Here is a 21,761-nt window from a genome sequence, read left to right on the forward strand (position 1 = left end):
CTGTAGTATTATAGATTGTAGTTCATGTTTTCTATGATCTCAGTGCATGTACTTGTATATTCCGACTTCCTGTTCATGTTTCTCCATGATGTAAGACATGTAATATATTTCTGCATGAAAGTAAAGCCGTTTTACTGCATTCAAGAAGCTTCCAGTGCTTATTTAAATACTGGTGCACAGTCATGTTGGAACAGGAAGGGGCCATCCCCAAACTGTTGCCACAAAGTTGGGAGCATGAAATTGTCCAAAATGTCTTGGTATCCAGCATGAGATTTTTGCCCGTTGAGATCTGATATGTTTTCAAAGTGTTTAAGTCCTTTAATTTTTTTGAGCAGTGCATATATACGCACCATAGTTTGGAGACTCTACAACTTTCCTGCAGACTAAATAATATACACTGATTTCGGTTATTTTTACCAAAGAATTGTAGTAGAATAAATTTTGGCCTAAATTTATGAAGAAAGATTATTTATTTGCAAAATGTTTTAAACAGAAATGAAGAAAAAATGTACGGCCTTTTTTTTGGCGTTTATTTAGCAAAAAAAACTGTGTCGATTAAATACCACCAAAAGAAAACGCCATTTGTTTCAAAAAATGATAAAAATGTCATTTGGGCACAGTGTTGCATATCTGAGTAACTGTTATTTAAAGTGTGATGGGATTAAAGCTTTCTATTTTTGAAAAGAACAGTTACATTTCTAAATAAACAACCTGCAGAAGAAAATATATCACAAATAAAATTTTATTGTGAATACATTTTACTGGTTCCCATCTGTGCTAAGAAAAGACACACACACTGAAAAATACACACAAAACCAATACAGTGAAAACAGTGGCAAACAGCAAAGCTGTACACACACATAGTTATTGACAATACATGCATTTGTAACATATTTCTAGCCCTGAGTAGATTTTCTTGTCTGCGAACACAAGTGCTCTGAGTTGTGCTATGTATCTGTAAATATTTTATAAACATTCTTCAGATTCCTCTATCAAAGTATTTCTGTGCAGTTTCTGGAGTGACAATGTCTATTTATTCTTCTTTTTTTTTTTTTTTTCGGAAAAAGCCATGGCTTAGAAATCAATTTCATTGAATTCATCTAAATATCCGGATGATTGTAGTGTCCCAGAATCGTCTGAATCTGTAATAATGAAAGTTAATAGTTATCACATTTGTATTTGCTTCTGGATACTAAAAATCCTACATTTAGCTGGTCCAAAACTATGTTTGCAGTCATTGGCAGGAAGCGTTGATCGAAAGCTGGTTATCCAGCATGACTGATTATCTTATGGACACACCGAGGTGGCTCGGGAGTGAGCGCGAATGAGTGCCCCCATAACAAGCAGCTTGCTATAGAGGTACTCGGCAAGGGGGGAGGAGGGGCCAGGCCCACTGGTGGGGGACCCAAGAAGAGTAGGATAGGTAGCTGGGTGCAAAAACACAGAGCAGGTTAATATGACAGGTTTATTATTTAAAAAACATAAAACACAAGCTTTTAATCTCACTTTAAATGAAATCAATGGACAAATAGTACACAAGTGACAATAATATTTAATAAACATAGCCACATAACTCCTCAACAGATTTCTATTTTTAATTTAAGAAAATCGTATTATTGAGTGCATTCATGTGTTGAGTTTTATATACTGTACCTTTTACACTAATCATAACCTTTTATACAGAGAAGACAAATGCATTTATTTATCATCTGTAACATCCAGATACTATTATATGAATATTTGATGCCGGCTTCAGTGTCAGCTTGATATCACTGGATTCTGACTCTGATTTGTACCTGTATTGTGAAACATGTCCTTTGTGAATTATAATCCCTTGCTATGTCTGGACATTTTATTTTATCCTAATTCAGTAACAAGTTTACAGATTATACTTTATATGCTTCACTAACAAAAGAGATGCAATAATACAACATAACAGGTTTAGACATACACCATGGATTACCTTTGCAAGATCCATTTTGAAACATGATATCGTCAACTGCAATATCACTTCGTATAGAAATACCACGTATGGCTTCAAACACTATCTGTTTAAACAAAATAAAAAAGAGAATATTCTTATTACAATGGGTTTTTCATCAATTATACAAGTATGAAGCATATGTAGCGGTACCCTCGTGAGGGTTGCTGAGTCTTGTTACATAGTTAGGTTGAAAAAAGACACAAGTCCATCCAGTAGTCCACCTGTCACCCCGCCCAGCCAGGCACACGATTTCCAGCCACTCTAAGGCCTTGTACACACGACCGAACATGTCTGCTGAAACTGGTCCGCGGACCAGTTTCAGCAGACATGTTTGGTCGTGTGTACAGCCGACCGGACAGGTTTCCAGCGGACATTTGTCCAGCCGACCGTTTTCTGGCGGACAAATGTTTCTTAGCATGCTAAGAAACATGTCCGCTGGAAGCCTGTCCGTCGGACATGTTCGGTCGTCTTTACAGACACACCGTACATGTCCGATCGGCCGCCATCACTCGTATGCGTCGAAGTGATTCAAGTGTACAACCATCATACAGAAATCTCTGACCGGAAATGTCCGCTGAAAACGGTCCGGCGGACCGCTTTCAGTGGACTGTCCGGTCGTCTGTACGAGGCCTAAGACATAAAACGGTCCATGCACTTTGTTTTGTATTTTTATTGAGGGGAATTAACTTGAATAGAGTAAGGCCTTGTACACACGATCGGTTAACCAGAGGACAACGGTCTGAAGGACCGTTTTCATCGGTCAAAACCGATCGTGTGTGGGCCCCATAGGTTATTTAACCACCGGTTAAAAAAAAGCCAACTTGCTTTAAATTTAACCAATGGATTCCTAACCGATAGGTCAAAACTGATCATTAGTAGGCACGACCATCGGTTAAAAATCCACACATGCTCAGAATCAAGTCGACGCATGCTTGGAAGCATTGAACTTCATTTTTTTCAGCACATCGTTGTGCTTTACGTCACCGTGTTCTGACACGGTTGGTTATTTAACCGATGGTGTGTAGGCGCGACGGACCATCAGTCAGCTTTATCGGTTAACTAATGACAACGGTCCTTCAGACCGTTCTCATCGGATGGACTGATCGTGTGTACGAGGCTTTAGAGTATATGGGATGCCCAGTTGATTCAAGATAATTTACATGGGACAAACTATATACACTCTTTGTATATACACTCCAGCACAACACTTGCTTGCAGACTATTACTCCTCAATACCTCCAGCACTTGACTTGCTTATATTTCCAGGACCAGCTAGCACTGACTTGTAGGCAGGAACTGACTCAACCAGGCCTAAGGTAGATGCCCTTTGCAGGCAGGGATCACAGGCCCCTTTTTAGTGTGGCAACAAAAATAAGGTATTTCTTTAGTGCTAGCTGTCCATGTGGCTACTGACCCCAGTACCATATCTTCAGGTGGCTCATGGCTGCAGCTGCCTCTTTCCACTGCCCATGTTTCCCCAGTCCTTTCTTTTAGTTCTTCACCCATCTCATACTGCTCTCTATCAGTCCTCTCAGAAATGTCTCCCCAGTCCTCCTGGCTGCGACCTGTTGTTCCTCCTTGGAGACCTGCCTGGCAGTGCTCTCTCCCGCTGTCCTCTCTATACTTCTCTCGGCCAGGACACCTCTGTGTGTTGTAGGAGGGTCCTGTCCACACCCCGAGCCTAGGCCCAAGGTCACCCCCCAGACTGGGGAGCTCCCTCCAAGGCCCCCGACAGACTAGCACTCCAACTTCCACCTGAACAATTATCCCCACCTAGGGTGACCCCAGATATTTAAGGAAGCCTGCCCCCTGCCAGTCCAGACTGGGGATTGGTCAGGGCTCCTAATGATTGTCCCAGGCAGCTCCACCTCTCCTCTCCACATCTCTTTCCAGATAACACCAGAATGTTCTATAAAGAAAAAAGAGGTCCTGGTAAAGCTGCCCGCGAGTCACCTAGCACTACCCTTAGCCAATCCCTGCCTAAATTTGCCTACTCTGCCAAAAAAAAATTTATACATACTCTAGCAACCTAGAGGGTGCTATACATGTAATAAAGATTTGTCTGTTTCCACTTGATTTTTCATATTTTAAAATACAACTGGTTGTCCATACAAACTGAGTTTACTATTACAGATATATTAAATAGGATCCTAATCGAGTGCCATAAAAATATTTTAGTGCAATGAACCATTACTGTAAGATTTGTTTTTACTGAAGTTGTTAAATTAACAATTCTGCTGCTGCTGTCTGATACTTCTAAGTATTTTGAGTAACGATCGTGTGTACAGGGCATTACTGTTTTGTCCTTTCTCCAACCAGTGAAAAGAAGCAGCAGACTGATGAGCTGATCTCTTTATCACTTTGCCCTCTCCCCCCCTATTAGCATTTCATTATTTTTATTTATGAAGACAGAGCTGCAATCGTTTTTTTAATACTGTGTGTCTTGACTTCAACACATCAATATAGATTGGTAAATGTTGTAATCTAAATGTATTTTGGATTACAGCAGTTCTCTTTAAACCTACAGTGGTCTTTTAAAAAAGAGGAGGGGAACATAAAATATGAATCTTGTTGTATCCGCAAAAAAAAAAAGATCAAGGCAATTTTTCTTTCATCTTGATTTATCAGTGTGATTTTTCTTATTTTTAAAGAGACTATAGTCAGTTGAAGCAGCAGGTAGTGAGAAATTCACACATGATAAAACTCAGTAACCCATGGAAGCAAATTTCCATCATTAGTTACAGTACACTGATACAATTTAAAGTGTTACTAAACCGAGGACCCTGCATTCAATATATCTGGTCTCCCACAGTACACAGAACATGGATTGCAATTATTTTTGTAAATATAAACTGCTAAATACCTTTTCTTGTCAGCAGTCAGAGCAGTCTTGTGACTTCTATCAGTGTCCAGCAGAGCACTGGGTAAAGCTTGTAGGAGGAGAGTCTGATTTTCCTGCAGAACCCCTGACCATCTGTCTGGACAGTGCTGATTACATTCACTCTCCCAAGAAAAAAAAAAGTCTCTAGCAATACACACCAACCTGAGCATGTACTGGTTGCCCCCCAGGCTCTGTAATATCAGGAGATGGGTTGGGAACACTGGACAAAGGGGAGGATCAGTGAAAACGGTATCAAGCAGCCTTTTTACACAATGCAGAGGATTAACCCCTTAGGTTCCACAGTGAGTATAACAAGCATGCTTTACTGCATATACGGACTGATTTTACTGTTGTAGGTTTAGTAACACTTTAAATCTCCCTATTGTGTCTCTCTCACTTGAATGTGGGTTTGTTTTATAGTTCAAATTTTATGTAACTGTTATGTCATAATATGTTATGTAGTTCATTTAAACTTACCCTATGTTGTTTGTTGCTTTCATATTCTATCTGTGCTCTCAACCAACTAATACTTTGTTCACCTTTCCTGGTCCACAGGAGAGTATCTTTATATCTGCCAACGTCTTCCCTCACATATACGTTAAGTAGTCCAGTACCAGCACCATACATATGGTAAAAGAAACTTAAGCACTGTTTTCCATTGATGGCTCGAAGTGGCCTAGAGATAAGCCTTGCTTTCTGTCCATAAACCATGTGGGTGGCTTCAATGTACATGTAATATCCTTAAATGAATACAATTACAAAAAAACATTTTAACCATTAAGTTCAATAATAAAGTATTCCAAAGTACTATTTCAATAAAAAAAAAAAATCAGTTTTTGGTAGATACCATTTGCAAGAAAAAAAAATGTTATTCAGAAATAAAAATATGTGATTTGAGAACATACATTAACTGTCATGTTACAATGTGTATATTGTAAATATACAGTAGTTATAATCTACTTTATCACAAATGATCTCTCTTATCCTATATCAGTTGGAGTAGAGAGGGACTAGAACCCCTTTTCAGTTTGTATTGCTTTCTGTGTCCCTGTTAGGGAGATTCACCCTCTGTGTTTGTCCTGTTTATTATTATCACTGAAAGTGAAGGTAAAGGAAAATCACAAATGGGGTTGTCAGCAGAAAAGTAATAGAGGGCAAATCTTCCAATGGGGACACAAGTTCTATGGACCTGAAGGATTCCCTTTATTTGCAGGGATTTCCTTTCACTTCCTCTTTGGAAATGCGACACAGATGGCAAAAAATAAACTGATAGGGGTTATAACCATCTCTTATACTATCTAAAATGAAAAAAAAGTGTAGCCTATTGTCAGGGCCTGGATTTGAACCAAGAACCTGCTGTGTCAGGCAATTTCTCTTCTAGCTGAGATAACTGGAATGCTGGACAGTTCCCTGGACAATTCCTTGAATGATCCTGTCTTGAACCTTATTTGTCTTGAACCCTGAACTCTTTGCTTCTCCCATGAACTTTCTGATTTAAGCCATGTCTCTGCACTTCCTGTTTGCTGATTACTGTGCTCTCTCCAGCCAGTATCTTGCTCCTGTCTTCCCTACTGCCGTCCATATTTTGCTACCACTCATTATGGACCTTTGGTTTGTTCCTCGACTAAACTTCTGCCTGATCCCAACCTGCAGCTACTCATTATAGACTTTTGGCTTGTTTACCAACTACACTTTTGTTTGATCCCTACCTGCTTATCTGCTAATGGACCCCAGCTTGCTTAACTCCTGTGGGGCTATCCTGAGGACCACAGCCTGGTACTAACAGGCAGCAAAATCCATCTCCACCATCAGGATCTCTCGTGAACACTGGTTAGTACTTTATATGTACTGTATTATCATTCATCATAAATAAACTTGCCTGAGTTTAGGTCTACTTTTCCCAAAAAGGTCCCCATGCAGTCCTGAACATATTAAAATGTTGTGCTCCATTCTTCAAACAAATGCTCACCCCTTCAGCTGCTAACACAACTGTTCCTTTCCAACCCATGCTGCAGATGGCAGGACACAACCAGTATTGGATATGCAACCCTGGAAATTCATGAAGGAGCATACCTAGCCATGCATGTGCAGTCCAGTCGCAGCTCATCATTTTCTTAAGAGTAAAGAAGAGCAGACTGTGAATAGGGGGCAGGTTGGTAGTGCTAGTTTGTGGATTTGTTTTGCCCACACATCCGGGGGCTAGATGTGCCCTGCCATCTGCAAGAAGGGAAGGAGGGGGGCAATTGTTTCAGCAGCATAAGATCTGGGTATTTGGGCAACAGAGCACAGCATATTAATATTTTGGGAACACTGTGGTGCAGGGGTGTCAAACTGAATTTCATTGTGGGCCACATCAGCATTATGATTGCCCTCAAAAGGGCTGGCTGTATCTATAAGATTAGATGTCCAGTGCATCCCTTGCCCTTTACATTAGATGTCAAGAGCCACCCCACCATCAGAAGTTGAGTCCCCCACTCTCCCTTACATCACAGTGCACCCCCCTTTCCCTATGCTGCTGCTGGGAAGAAGCTGGATGCATTGCTTGAAAGCCGAAAGTAAGGGTTTGGAGTAGGACCAGAGGAGGGCTGTAGCGAGGGCCACATGAAATGGTCTGGAGGGCCGGATTCGGCCTGCGGGCCTTGTGTTTGACACCTGTGCTGTGGTGCATGGGGACCTTTTTGGGAAACATACAGTATGTAAAGGTGAACTTATTCTTTAACAATCTGAACTTTTTTCTTTTCATTTCTCAATATATGCGTTGTATGCATTTGCTACATGTTAACATGCTAAGACATTGTATACATTTAGGGCCTATTCACACTTTCCTGAAGTTAATATTATTGCATGAAAATAGATTTCAAGACCTATGTGGCTGGTTTACATCTATGCACTGCAGTCTAATGTGTACTTAAAGTGAAAATATACGGTACCAGTTACCACTAGGGTTGCCACCTGTTCGGGATCCACCTGGACAGTGTGGGTTTTTAATAATGTGTCCAGGTTTCAAGTGAACTGAAACCCAGACACATTATTCAGACTGAGCTGTGGCTCCCTAAGTAACCAAGTCACACACAAATCTGTTGCCATTCGGTAGCTGTGAGCAGCTGTCTTGAAGCAGGTTCAGCGTCACTGGGGGGGTAGGGCGATGATGTCAGCAAAAGCAACTTGGTCACACCCACATTTTGCTGCGGCACGCTATGTGCATGGCATTACTACTCTCTTTAGGGTACCCAAAGTGTTCGGGTTTGGCTTGAAGAAAAGGTGGCAGCCCTAGTTACCACACACTTGACATGCACTATACAGACCTCTAAAACAAAGGCAAACCCACCCCAATGTGCACATGACCTTGATTACCTAAGTGAATTTCCCCAAAAAATGCAGTTGTCATGCATGTATGTTGCTTTGTATAAGAACTGCAGAACTCACCTACCCCGGAAGTGTGGTCTCCCTTTGGTCCAGTGTAAGATGTTGGTGTTTCCCCTCGTTTTCTGTGCCAAATACCTCTTCTTTGCCATTCCTGTTGAAATCCACAATCATCCCTTTCAAAGTTACATCTTCCAGGCAGTGGAGGCATCCTATCTGTAATATGTAAACACAAAACAGATAAGAATAAAGATAGTCCCTTGTTAACAAAGAAAATAAACATTCTTGAATCTTTGACTAATATATATTCAATAAGGCAATACAAACTATCCAATAGTTTAGAAACAACAGAAATAATATTTAGAATGCAACTCCTTTCTGTGAAAAACATCTCACTTTATGTTTTGCTACAGCTGATAGTGAAGACTAGGAATTAACTCAAAACACAATATTAAAGTGGAAATAAACCCTTACATAAGCCCATGATGTGAGCTAGTCTCAGATGATACACAGTGATAAAGTAAATCCTCCTACACAACAAAAGCTGTTCCTGTTTATCTGCAGTCTTGTCTTCCCTAGAGCATTCAACGTTCACACATCAAAGGATATTTTTTAACTTCCAGGAGGTGAGATTTAAACATTATACACTGAGCGTAATCTGATAGTGGAGGCAATGGACAGACCTACCTCTGCACAGTCTCATAGGGAAACATGCACAGCTGAGACTGTCAATTGCCTGCTGTGTGCTGGGGAGGATCTCTCAGGATTGCATTGTGTCAGGAAAAAGGTCTCATCCACACAGTCATCCTTAAGCATACACCCATGCAAAGGCTGTGTTTGCCTACAGAGGGGGGCAAAGATGTACTATGTAGGCAGTCCCGTTCATATCAATTGGGACACAGTGACTACATAGACACAGCTGTCACTCCCAATCTGACATCTGTGTGGGTGTGTTTTCCTGAACTAACACTGTCTGTGTTCAGGGACATGCACTCATAGCTACATGAATGTCAGATTGAGAGTAGCAGCTGTAACCATGCGGCCACTATGTCTCAATTGACATGAAAGGACTGCCTATGCGGAAACGCATTTAACACCTGTGCATCCCCACAGTGTGAACACGGTGCTTGCTTGGGCGTCCACTCCTGTGATCAAGGAAAAAGCTGTCAGATGTGACTCGTGCAGATAGTAGAGGAAGGAGGGAGTAGACGACAGGAACCATAGTAAGTGCTATAGATTGTGGCAAGTACACACTATATGAGGATATGCTTTGTTCATTTTCACTCAGGGGTTTACAACCACTTTAGAGTGGTTGTAAACCCCATTTATGAAATTTGAGCTAAGCACATATACTGTATCTGTAGTGTTTACTTGTCTCTCTCCAAAGCTCTAATTGTTTTTTCTCTCTGGTGCATTGTTCCTCTGTTATCAGCATGAGTCACTTCTAACAAGTTCTCCCAACACATGAGATAACATGAGCTGAAATTTTGTGTCAGAGAGGGAGATAAGCAGGGAGCTTTTCTATTCAAAATACAGCTCTGCATGTTCCTTCATTCCTCTGGCTATGTGGAGGGGTGGTGTGACCCTTTCCTCCAATAAGCTCTGACACAGTGTAAGTGCAGTCTCCCCACCCACCCCTATGTGCTGCTGAAATAGTGAAGAAAGATTTCAATCTGCACTTTTTAAAGGGTGTAGAAAGGGAAGGATTTGTTTCATCTCTGTGTATCATCTGAGGCTATTTACTTCACTGGATATATGTCAGGGTTTACAACCACTAAGTTTTTTAGAAGCACAAACACTCTCCACAACATTCAACACTGCCCATTTATTTTTTCCCCTTGTTATATTAAATCTAAAACAGAGATTGATCATTAGTGTTTACTTCATCACAATTCTAAAAGGCATGGACATGTGTAGTTGACAGATTTCGATTAAAATCACTGTCCCTTACCTGGTTGCACAATGCATGCTTTACTGCACTCTACACTCAACATGTTGTACATAACATAATGCTACGACTGCACCCTAAAATGTGATATATGTTGCATACTCCATATTGCTGCAATTTGTACAACATGCTGTAAGTTACATACTCTGGACAGTTGCAATCTGTGCACAATTCTGTATATTACATACTTTGGACCAATATATTAAGTATGTTCTGTTATATATTATACATTACATACTCTGGACCACTGCAGTACAAATTGTTATCCATTACGTACCCCAAACTATTTCTTTTTGTACACTGTGCTATAAGTAACTTTACCAATCTGCTAAACTCTGAATACACTGTTGTACATTCATAACCAATGTGAAATGTCATCCTGTTCAGTGACCAGGCAAACCTTTTCTAATTAAGTAGAATGTCTTAATACAAAATACATACAGTATATGAGAAGGTTTAAATAGATGTTGCCCTTCCCCAACTCCTAGGACAAATACCATTTTGGTGAGGGCATGGTGAGAGGGAGCCATAGAACTACAGCTTTCTTCTGTGAGCTCTTACATAGGATCAGTAATACATACTCCATGTGAAGTATGCCGCATAGCAGTTTTATTTATCATCCAAATAAACAGTAGGTGTATCACTGCATAATTTAATATGTGGCTAATATTTTTTTAACTACTTTTCTAAGCCAATATATCAACAAATACAAAAAGAGCAACATGTACACAAATGTCCATTTACTTTCAACCTGATACAAATATGGTTATTCTGTTTATTAATGTTAATTAATTATAATTGTTGTTTTACCTGCTACTTGGCAGTTTCCAATGCTCACTGTAACATCATCAAGTGCTGCAAGACCACAATCCCAAAAACTTTTACACCAACTTACAAACACCACCTAAAAAAGAACAGAAAGCAGACACACACTGTATCACACAGAAACATCTGACAAGGGGGGAAAGGAGGGGGTACTGCCTAGCCCTATTCGCGTACAGTATATGTGTAAATTTCAGTTTTTGCTACTAAGCTCTTTTTTTTCAGCAGACAAGCTAAGGAGTGTCTTAAAAACATATAAGGAACCTAGAGTTCCACCTACTGGCTGCATACATGAATAAAATAATATTTATTTGCAATATTTTCTATTTCCCCAAAATGATGTTTTACTGCAGTTTGCATGCTAAAGGATTGTTTTGTGAATAAAGCATTCAGCAAGCATTTGATCACTATCTCATAGCTGACACTCTGATTGGTTCTTAATCATTATTGGGACCAGTGCTGTCAGTGACAACTGTGTCTCGCATGCAGCAATTATGAGCAGTGTTGGATGACAACTGTTAGTTCCAGCTGTCACTAACTGAAAGCCATATGATTAAAGCATGGAGCATACTTTTTCTATAAATTGTGGACAAGAACAGATTTAAGCAGTTAATATTTTTAGAAGATACCTAGTACTAGTGAATTTACATTAAAAAAAAATGCTAAATTAACCACTTAAGTACACATTCTGTACCTGGCAAGCCATCGGCTTATTTATGCTGATTTCAGCTTGTTGCCAAACTCCTTTTGGTGACTCTCGAACAGACCAAATTTTTTCTTGAACCACATGGTTTTCTTCAAAGATGTAAACAGCCAAGGAGTCACTCATCTTAGAAAATCCATAGATTGTATAGAAAAATCGTAGGCAATATTGCATGTTTCCTGGCAAAGAGGGGCCATAAAGACGTCCCAAATAACCCGACTGAGAAGTAAACCTTGTATTAGCCAGCGCAAAATAACCTGTAAAATGCATAGTCAGTAAACACATCTAATAAGACTTGCACATGTGTTTCTATGTTCCTTTCTTATATCACAATAAATACTACCTAAAATGCACTAAACAAAGCAGTTCAAATAAAAAAGGCAATTGCTATGTACAGAAATATTTTGACAGAATTTCAAAATAACTGACCACAAATGTAAAAAATATACATAACATGCACTTTACTATTGTATTAACAAGGCCACTCTACTAAAAAATAAGATTTTTTGGGGTATAATTATTTACTTTATGTGATGGTAAGATGTCTGTACCTGATTTCTTAAAGAGGAGCTTATGTCAGGTTTAAAAAAAAAAAAGTTAGCAGCTACAAATACTGTAGCTGCTGACTTTTAATAAAAAGAAATGTATCAGCTCAGGGATTCAGTGCCGTCGTCACCCAGGCTGGTTCTTTGCCGGGCCGAAAATCAGCTGGTATTGGTCGGTTCAACAAAAACTGGCCTACATTCGGTTTGCGTGTATATCAGCCGGCTTCTGTCAAACGGACATCCTGGAACCAGCAGCCGATCAGCAATGGCAGCCAATGGCTGCACCCACTGACTAATGTGTTCTGGCGGAGGGGCAGTTTAACATGGAACTGAATTTTAGGTAAACATGCAAAAATGTTGGAGATTAAGTATTATGCAGAATGCATTTTGTTCTAACACCCAAACATATCACAGGTTTCTGTAGTGTGATTGCCTTCCAAAGGCCAGATTTTGTCATGGGACCCAATCATTTACAATGACTTTACATATTATAATATTTTCAAATTTTTATCAATACAAAACCTTTAGAAAAAGTGTCCATTGGCTTTTGTTTACTTCAGAACTGCTTCCCTCCCCATTTAAGCTTACCGGAAGGAAAGCAGGTCAAATGCACCTGCAATGAATGGTCTCATAAGAATCTCAAACCAATGTCAAAGCAAACTGCATCTGCCCAACAAGGCCTATCAGCCCTTATAGTTGTGAAGAAGTGGAACCAATGTCACAGAGAAAGAAAAAGGAATGAAAAGACGGTCATCACAATAAAGCCCAATGAATGGATCACTTTACTCGCTGAATGTGCTTTTCATAATGTACCCAGGCCGGTTGTATGGTCTCCCATTCTGTAGATATTAGGCTTCACTTTCACTCTGCTCCATCCATCGTTATTATCTAGGTGGAACTTGCAAAGATCATTCTCAAAATCACATCCAGCTTCAAGTGCATTGAATACAGTCTCTGAAAAATGGTACAAAGGAAAGAATTATAGTGATATCTGGAACAGGTGGTCACCACCTATATGTTTATAAAAGAATAAGACAGGAGGAAAAAGAGTTGAGGTCATCACTTATTTTAGCATTGCATGTGTTTGATATTTAATGGTCATACAATAGAGAGAACATTGTTCTTCAAGCTGTAAAACAAAAAGGCACAACATCAAAAGAGAGCTGAGTGCAATGTGTATCCGGGAATCATTTAATAAATCTTTACCCAGCACAAGTAAGAAAAAAAAAAAGAATACCTAAAAAATTATTCATCTATTTCTAAAATGACATCATTGTAATTTAATGCTCAATACCATGCTTTCTTCCTAATATTATTGCCACGTATATAAACCATAGCATGCCTCATACAAAAGCAGGTTTAGGTACTAAGATAAGGCAGTAAGCTGGGTATTTGAGCCCAAAGCAACCATTTAGAATTATATTTGTTGCAGGTTTGGCTACAGTAAGTTTAAAGTTTGTTACCTAGACATTTCATATTCCTGGTGTGTGCCTACTGTACCATGTACTTGTATGAAAATGTATCCTGTCCTCTTTGTATTGCTTCCTTTGTGTGAAATACCTGGCATTCCTGCCAGTCCCCCTACTTTCCTGGTAAAAACTGACCACACTAAACTTGAGAACACACTGTTGTCAATTCTCCAGCTGTGCTAGTAACTCTGTATGCTCTCCTCCAATGATCAGACTTGTCTTGAAACGCCCTCGCTGCACAGACATTCACTGGGAATGTGTTTACTCTCAGTGTTCTGCTGCTTCTCCTCCGTCATCTCTTATGCAGCTGAGAACAGAGGGAATGTGTGCCAGCGCTAAATGATCACTACTTGTAGCGGCTGCAACAGGAGCACTGGGCGGGCGGGCGAGCTATGTGTCTATGATCGAGTACCCATAAGAGGTGGATTTCCATTTTGTTTCCCGGTAGGACAAAAGCCTTGGCTGGGTTATGAGCCACAAGCGAGATTGACCTTCTGTAATAAGAGGTCAACACGTTCCTGTAAGCAGGCATTTTATATGGCGGATGTCTACATCCAAGGTCACACAATTTTGGTGATGGATGGTGCACATATCAGTGGATGGACTTTGTCTCTCTATGGACTTTTCTTTCACAATTTTTACATTTTCTAATGTTTATTTTTGTCACATTAAGCACAGCTTTATTTGAAAAGTGATTCAGTACTGTGTGTGTCTCACAGGATAGCTGCTGCTGCAAAATTTGTTATGGTTTAGATGAACAGCACAGTATTTCAATTTTTGGTGAACTAATTAAAAAAAAATCTAATATATTGTAATTTACCTATTCTTAAATGTGGCGGCTAAATTATTATTGTTTTTTTTTTTCAGACCTACTTCCTAAATTTTCACTTTTTGATGCTGCCGGAAACACATTTCTGTTCTCTAGGGTAACAATGACCACAATGATCATTATTGTTCTTATGGAGGTGCAGCATTGTGGCCTTAGTACAAGAAGTGTATTTTGACTACATAAAACTTTCCCCTGACATTCTCTATATTCTATAACATAGAAGAAGCTTTTCTGTGTTTCACCAAGAACCCTAGGGAGCCCCCCGCTGTCAGAATACAGTAGTGCAACAAGTGAGATCTCTGCATCTACATCACTGGTGTTGATGCAAGGATCTGTGAGTTATGTGTACTGTATACCATGCTAAAGTATTAGTGTAGCAGGTACTTCTCCAGACTAAGCTAATCTATTAGGGGACAGCTGTCTGCTGCAGCAGCGTGGGCTTTTTCACCCCCCTTTCTCTCTTCACACAAACACTCAGATCTGCTGGTTTGTAAACTCCCTATTGGAAGTTGTCTGTAAACTCCCTATTGGAAGAACCTGAGCCAATCATCAGGCAGCAGCAAAGGATTGTGGGGGAGGAGATAAAAAGCCAGAGGAACTAGGCCAGAGTCTATTTTTGCCTGCACCCCATCAGAAGAGCATCTCCTGCACTCTATGTGTGTGTGGAATCGCGGCCTACCAAGGGGCACACAGCCTACAACTCCAGCCCAGAGGAACAGATTGTTCATGCAGCTCCAGCCCAGAGGAACAGATTGTTCATGCTAAAGAAGGACACCCTGCAACAGCTCAAGGACTGATTGCCACTGCGACACACCTGCATCTAATATCGATCGATCGCTCAGGGGAGGACCGCTGACTGTGTACAGGATTTGGTGAGGGGGCTTTGCCCAGGAACCTTTAATGCTTTTCATAGAATACCACATCCAAATATTGACCACAGAGCTCCTACATTGCCACTGAAGATAATAAAAACGCAAAGCTTTGCCTCCAGGACATTACCGCGGTTGCTCTTAAAGGGAGCACACCACGGGTATTGAGAGAATTTCACTGGGTGTGTACTAGAAGCATCGCAGGCCGGCCGGGGGTTCCCCTTTAGCCACAGCATCCCACACACACCAAAAGTTATTGGGGAGTCTATTTAATCTGTGCATATTGTTACCTATTGCTTTTGTTGTTTGCATAGTGTTCCTGACTGTTTTCTTTAAACTGTTTCAACCAAGTCCTGGGTACTTACACAGGTCCTGGCTGACTAATGTTAACCTGAATTTTACTTTTCTTCAAGTAAACTACAAGTAGAACTGTTGTGTATTCCTGCTGAGTTATTCCATGAATCACATTGCTAGGTGTTCCAGAGGGACTGGGACAGTTCATTGAGGTTGAAAGGCAGAGTAACAGACTGAACAAACAAAGCTCTCTCGGGGGTTTGCTACATCAGCACAATCTGGTATATATATCTTATGCTGCTTACATTCACATGCAAATCTTAGATACAGTAAAAAGACCATAGTTGTTGAAACTGTTAATTTAGATGTGGTAAAAGTATGACCTATAATATAAACAGCATCTCCTAGATTTTTCCTTTAGATGTTTATACTAATTAGCATGCAATGCTGAGCCATAATTATAGTCAGAACACCTTTCAGCATATCAGTGTTTGAAGCACCAGGTTTGTAATCTCTAATGTCAATCACAAAGCACGGAGCACTTTTTTAGGCACATTTTGGAGTATAATATCTATGGAGACATGCTGTTATAACTACATAACAACACATATACCTCATGCTATCCAGGATTTGCTTTTAAAATAATTCTGTTTACAGAAAGCTTAAGAGAGAGTCACGGACAAATTCAACAATGCTCTGTTAATTTACATGCTCTCTCAACAGATAAAGTATGATAGTTAATAAAACTCAAATAAAGCTAATAGGATACTTTCTCAGCCGCACCAAGCTGTTATGGAAAAAAGTAGCATTTATGAATCCGGCTGTCACCGTTACCAAACAATGAGATCAGCTGCTTTATAAGCCAAATGTACAAGTACTTGCCAAAATCTAACAGACACAAATGAGAAATAGCTTTAAAGATGCAGTTAGAGAGCCTCTCAAATAATTCTCTATATAGTAATAGCAAACAGCTAAATGCCCAGTTATAACTAATAACAATGGATAGATATACTTTCTATTTCTGAGCCTGGATACTATTTGTGCAACGCTTACTAAACTTAGAGCCCAAGTGCGGCCAAAATACTTTTTCTTGTTATGGGTAGAATAGGGATGGAAACACATTTGTGTTTCTTTTGGTAAGATTTTACCTCACTTCCTGTCCTGGTGACCAATCAGGAATTTCCCATAGAGATACAGACAGCAACAAAAGCCTGACAGTGATTTTCACCCTTCCCACATTTATTTTTAGTTTCAGCTGCTTTGGTGTTGATGAAATTAACAACAGGTGCACTAGATGGGCAACAATGAGACGACCTCCAAAACAGGAATGTTTTTTTTTACAGGTGGAGGCCACTGACATTTTTTTCCCCCTACTCATCTTTTCTGACTGTTTTCCACTAGTTTTGCATTTGGCTAGGATCAGTGTCACTACTGGTAGCACAAGGCGATACTTGGACCCTATAGAGGTTGCACAGGCAGTCCAACTCATAGCCCTACAATATGACCTCCAGCAGGCCACTGGTGTGAATGTCTCTGACCAAACAGTCAGAAACAGACTTGATGAGGGTGGCCTGAGGGCCCAACGTCCTATAGTGTGCTCTGTGCACACTGCCCAGAATGGCCATTGAACACCAGAATTGGCAGGTCTGCTATTGGCGCCCTGTGCTTTTCACAGATAAAAGCAGGTTCACCCTGAGCACATGTGACAGACGTGAAAGGGTCTGGAGAAGCCAAGGAGAATGTGATGCTGCCTGTAACATCATTCAGTATGACTGGTTTGGTGGTGGGTCTGGGAAGGCATATCCATGGAGGGACACACAGACCTCTACAGACTAGACAATGGTACCCTGACTGTCATTGGGATAAAATCACATTCTATGCACGTGGTAAACGGCCGATGTCAGTGGCCATTTACCCGGTGGTCACGGATACTCCCGTGTGCGCGCCCTAGGGGCCGCACAGGAGCGCGATTCTGGGAGGATGTCAATGCACACCCTCCCAGAGTTAGAGCTGCGCTGTAGCTGTCATTTGGCTATGGCCCGGTGGTTAAAGCAGAATTTTACCCATAACGACTTGATATAAAATAATGTTCATTAGCAAGGAACATCTATTCCATATTAATTAATTATGCTACCAAAATAAGTGTGTGCTGTAAATTGCCTCCAGCTTTGCCACGGTTTCTTCTTGCTGAAGGCCGCCATTTTTCTAAAGCCCAGAGCCCCGGAGTCGCAGTAAATATTTAGACTGTCAGCAGATTGCCCTCTGCAGGCTCTGATTTCAGGCACAATGCCAAAAATGAAGAGCAACTGAGCATGTGCACAGCAGAGTAAGACAGTGTATTACGGGATTTCAGACAGTATAGGCACTTGTTTTTAATGTTTTACAAAGCTATACTTGCAAACAGGGGCCAGTCTGAAGTAGTTTAGGAGGACTTATTTTCTGACTAAAGTTCAACTTGAAAAATTTCTGTAGGAAAATAAACATAATGAAAATATGGATACCTTTTTCACCATTACAGAATTCTGAGGAAAATGAAATGTCATCTACAGCAACGTAACCTGCTTGGATGCCATTAAATGCAACTTCAAAGACAACCTGAAATGAAAGAACAGAATAAAATAAATGGTAATATTTTTAACACTGTCAGTAATTCATTTTTGGTGAATCTGAATGCAAAGAAAAATGACAAATCAATTATTGTGGGAAAACATAATATTACACAGGTATGGGATATAAATGTATAATTATTGTTTTTACCCATCTATATTATTAGATTGTAAGCTTGCAGGGGCAGGGCCCTCTTAACCCTCTTGTATTGAACTGTATTGTCTCCCTTTACATTGTAAAGCGCTGCGCAAACTGTTGGCGCTATATAAATCCTGTATAATAATAATTATTATTAGCTGTTCTGCATTTTTACGTTCACTTGCCATATTCAGCATATTAGAAGAGTGAAGCAGAACCTCCAACAAATCGCCTTTTAGACATGAATGAAAGGATGACTGTGCTTTCAGTGTCACTAACTTGGCTGTTATTATCCTCCTAGGACTAAATGGGACCGTGTTTCTCATTAGTAGAGATGTCTTTGTGCCATCGTCTGTGCTTGTACTCTCCTGAATTCTGCTCAGATCTTACTGTGCTGATGGAGCAATTGCTGGGGGAGGCTTTTGGAATATAGAGTCTCCGGTAAGTTGAATGCATGGCCAACCTCTTCTCTGCCAAGAGCCCGCTGATCTCTTGAATTAGGTGCAAAATGCCATTTTATTTTTTTGTGTAGTCTGCAACACCAATGTGAACTTCACCATCTATGCTTAAAGTGAAGTTATCCTTTAAAATCAAAGGGGCTCATGCATACAAATTGGAAGAAGGAAGCCTGCCCATGGAAAACTATACAACAGCTTTTTTTTTTTGCTAGAGCATATTTCAAAATTCAAGTTAACATTTGCTTGAGTGGTATATCATTTGCGGTGCAGAAACTGCCGTGATGTAAAAAGAGAAGCAGCACTGGTAAAACAGTGTACAATCTCTATTATCCAGCATATCTACCTAGTATTTCTCTAAAAATATTAATGGGGTTGTAAAGGTACAATTTTTTTTCCTAAATAGCTTTCTTTACCTTAATGCAGTCCTCCTTCACTTACCTCATCCTTCAATTTTTTTTTTAAATGTCCTTATTTCTTCTGAGAAATCCTCACTTCCTGTCCTTCTGTCTGTAACTACACACAGTAATGCAAGACTTTCTCCCTGGGGTGGAGTGTCATGCTCGCCCCCTCCCTTGGACTACGTGAGAATCAGGACGCTCTCTACGTTGCAGATAGAGAAAGGAGTTGTTTGTTAGTGGGCGTCCTGACTCTCTTGTAGTCCAAGGGAGGGGGCGAGCATGACAATCCACACCAGGGAGAAAGCCTTGCATTACTGTGTGGAGTTACAGACAGAAGAGTAGGAAGTGAGGATTTCTCAAAAGACATAAGGACATTTAAAAGCAAAATGGAAGGATGAGGTAAGTGAAGGAGGACTGCACTAAGGTAAAGGAAACTATTTAGGAAAAAAAAAATTGTACCTTTACAACCCCTTTAATTTCACCTTTCCTACAATGACCTGTTGAAAATAAACAATTCAACTAATATTGATGCATAACACTAGTCTTACCTCTACTGGGAATAATGCATTTAGGTTAACCTCTGCCAGGTTCCATTCCCCTTGCCGTACATCTTTCATTTTCCAGATTTCCTCATAGCTGCCATGCAAGTCTCTAGTGTAGACCATAAAAAGATTGCTGCTTTCACGCTGAATTCGATAATAAAAAGAAAGGCAGCCAGATATTGGAGTTATAATCAAAGGGGAGACCAACTGGGCTACTTCTTGGAACTGCTTGGCATAAACAGAGTCAACATACATATAGTGACCTATAATTAAAAAGAAGACATGTCATTAAATCAAGGGCTGTAAAACATTTTTTAACATAGCAGCATTTGTTTAAGGTGGTATAAATCTCAAGTATAAGCTCCCTCAAAAAAAAGGCTTCTTTGCTGACGGATGGCATATTACACTAGAGGGCTCATTATCCAAAACAATATTTTGGGTCACTGGCATAAATGCCGCTTGCTGTCAGATGTCTGCCAACATACAGTTGTGTGGGAAAGCTTGTAAGCCCTTAGGAATTATCTGGATTTCTGCATGAATTCCTCCTAAAATTCATTTTGATATGCATCTAGGTCATAATAGCAAAGATGGACTTACTTATCAGACAACACACATTTCACATTGCCTTATCTTTACTGAAAAAAATGGATTAACTATGTCATGACCAGAGGCCATCAATACCTAGACGCCCAGACCAAATTTAGCAGTGTCCGTAAGCATCGGTTTACAATAACTTACCTAAAAAAAGGCTTTTATTTATTACAATGTTTTAATATTTACCCTTCTCAGAATTATTCTTATTATAATCTGAAAAATGGACAAAGAAAATAAGAAAACAAAATGATTTTGTTGATTAAAAGGTATTGTATTAAAAAGTATTATATTTTTTAAATTATGTATTGTCCTTCCAAAAATGAATTTCTTTGAGCACAGAAAATGCCCCAAAAAAGCAATACACCAGCAGTTGTGACCGCAATGAACAGCTGTTAACAAACAAAGCTATAGCTGGCACAGTGGTAAAAATTTCATAAACCACACTTTTTGGCTCTTGATAAGTGGAGATCTGGAGCTATCAGTGGCAGCACAGTTCTCACAGCATTGCATGCTCCTAGTTGCAAGGAAAAGGTAGATTAAAGTGGTTGTAAACCCCAGACATGAAATATGAACAAAACATAGTGTGTACTTGTCTCAATGCGGAGCACTAAATCTTATCTCTGTCTGCTGCCTTATTACTCTGTTATCTGTTTGGGTCACTTCAGACAAGTTTTCCCAATACCAAGGGGTAAAAAGGTGACAGTGGAGGGAGCTCCACCACACAGCATGTAATTGACAGACTTAGCTCTGTTCCTGTGACCTAGGAAAAGTATGTGGGTTGCTCAGGCTCGATAGGGAGGGGGTATATTAACAGTGCATCCGCAGCTCCTGAAAATGTTAAAAAAATGAAGGGTAACCCCTGGAAGTCGCACATTTATGGTGTCCTACTGCAATGAATGGAGTGGCAACCTAAGCCTAGACTCTGATCAGGCCACGCCCCCAACGCGTTTCACTCCACCACCCGGAGCTTAGTCAGCTCTGTTCTTGTGTGCTGTGCTAAAGGGGGGGCATGTCCCTTTTCTCCAATCAGCTCTCACTGAGTCCTGCAGAGTGTAACTTAAATTCCCCGCCCCCTGCTGTCTCAAAGGCTCAGACAAGCTGTATATATTCTGTACTTTGAATGACTGTAGAGAAGAGAGGGCTGCAGATAAATAGATGCAATTTATGTAGGAAAATTTGTTTAATTTCTGAGTATCACTTGAGGCCAGTGACTTCACTAGGTATATCTAAGGGTTACAATCACACTTTAACCACTTAAGGACCGGACCAATATGCTGCTAAATGACCCAAGGGGTTTTTACAATTCGGCACTGCGTC

The 21,761-nt window shown here is 40.2% G+C and overlaps 1 protein-coding gene across 3 annotated transcripts in view; it reads right to left on the reverse strand.

Annotated features, from left to right (window-relative positions):
- Positions 1–726: 726 nt before the first annotated feature.
- MAMDC2 (MAM domain containing 2) overlaps positions 727–21,761 on the reverse strand; it is a 133,497-nt gene continuing 112,462 nt past the window's right edge. Inside the window, exons 6-14 of one of the 3 annotated variants that reach the window (XM_040356741.1) lie at positions 19,857–20,113; positions 18,209–18,302; positions 13,060–13,200; positions 11,693–11,958; positions 10,987–11,080; positions 8,292–8,444; positions 5,343–5,605; positions 1,964–2,048; positions 727–1,142 (exon numbers count right to left, since the gene is read on the reverse strand). In XM_040356741.1, the coding sequence (XP_040212675.1) occupies positions 1,075–1,142; positions 1,964–2,048; positions 5,343–5,605; positions 8,292–8,444; positions 10,987–11,080; positions 11,693–11,958; positions 13,060–13,200; positions 18,209–18,302; positions 19,857–20,113 (1,421 nt within the window). In that variant the 3' untranslated portion in view covers positions 727–1,074. Of the gene's footprint in view, positions 1,143–1,963; positions 2,049–5,342; positions 5,606–8,291; positions 8,445–10,986; positions 11,081–11,692; positions 11,959–13,059; positions 13,201–18,208; positions 18,303–19,856; positions 20,114–21,761 lie in introns of those variants that run through there. The other 2 variants (XM_040356750.1, XM_040356758.1) reach the window with 2 other exon arrangements.

The sequence above is a fragment of the Rana temporaria genome, chromosome 1 (assembly GCF_905171775.1).
Source record: "Rana temporaria chromosome 1, aRanTem1.1, whole genome shotgun sequence".
Lineage (NCBI taxonomy): Eukaryota > Metazoa > Chordata > Amphibia > Anura > Ranidae > Rana > Rana temporaria.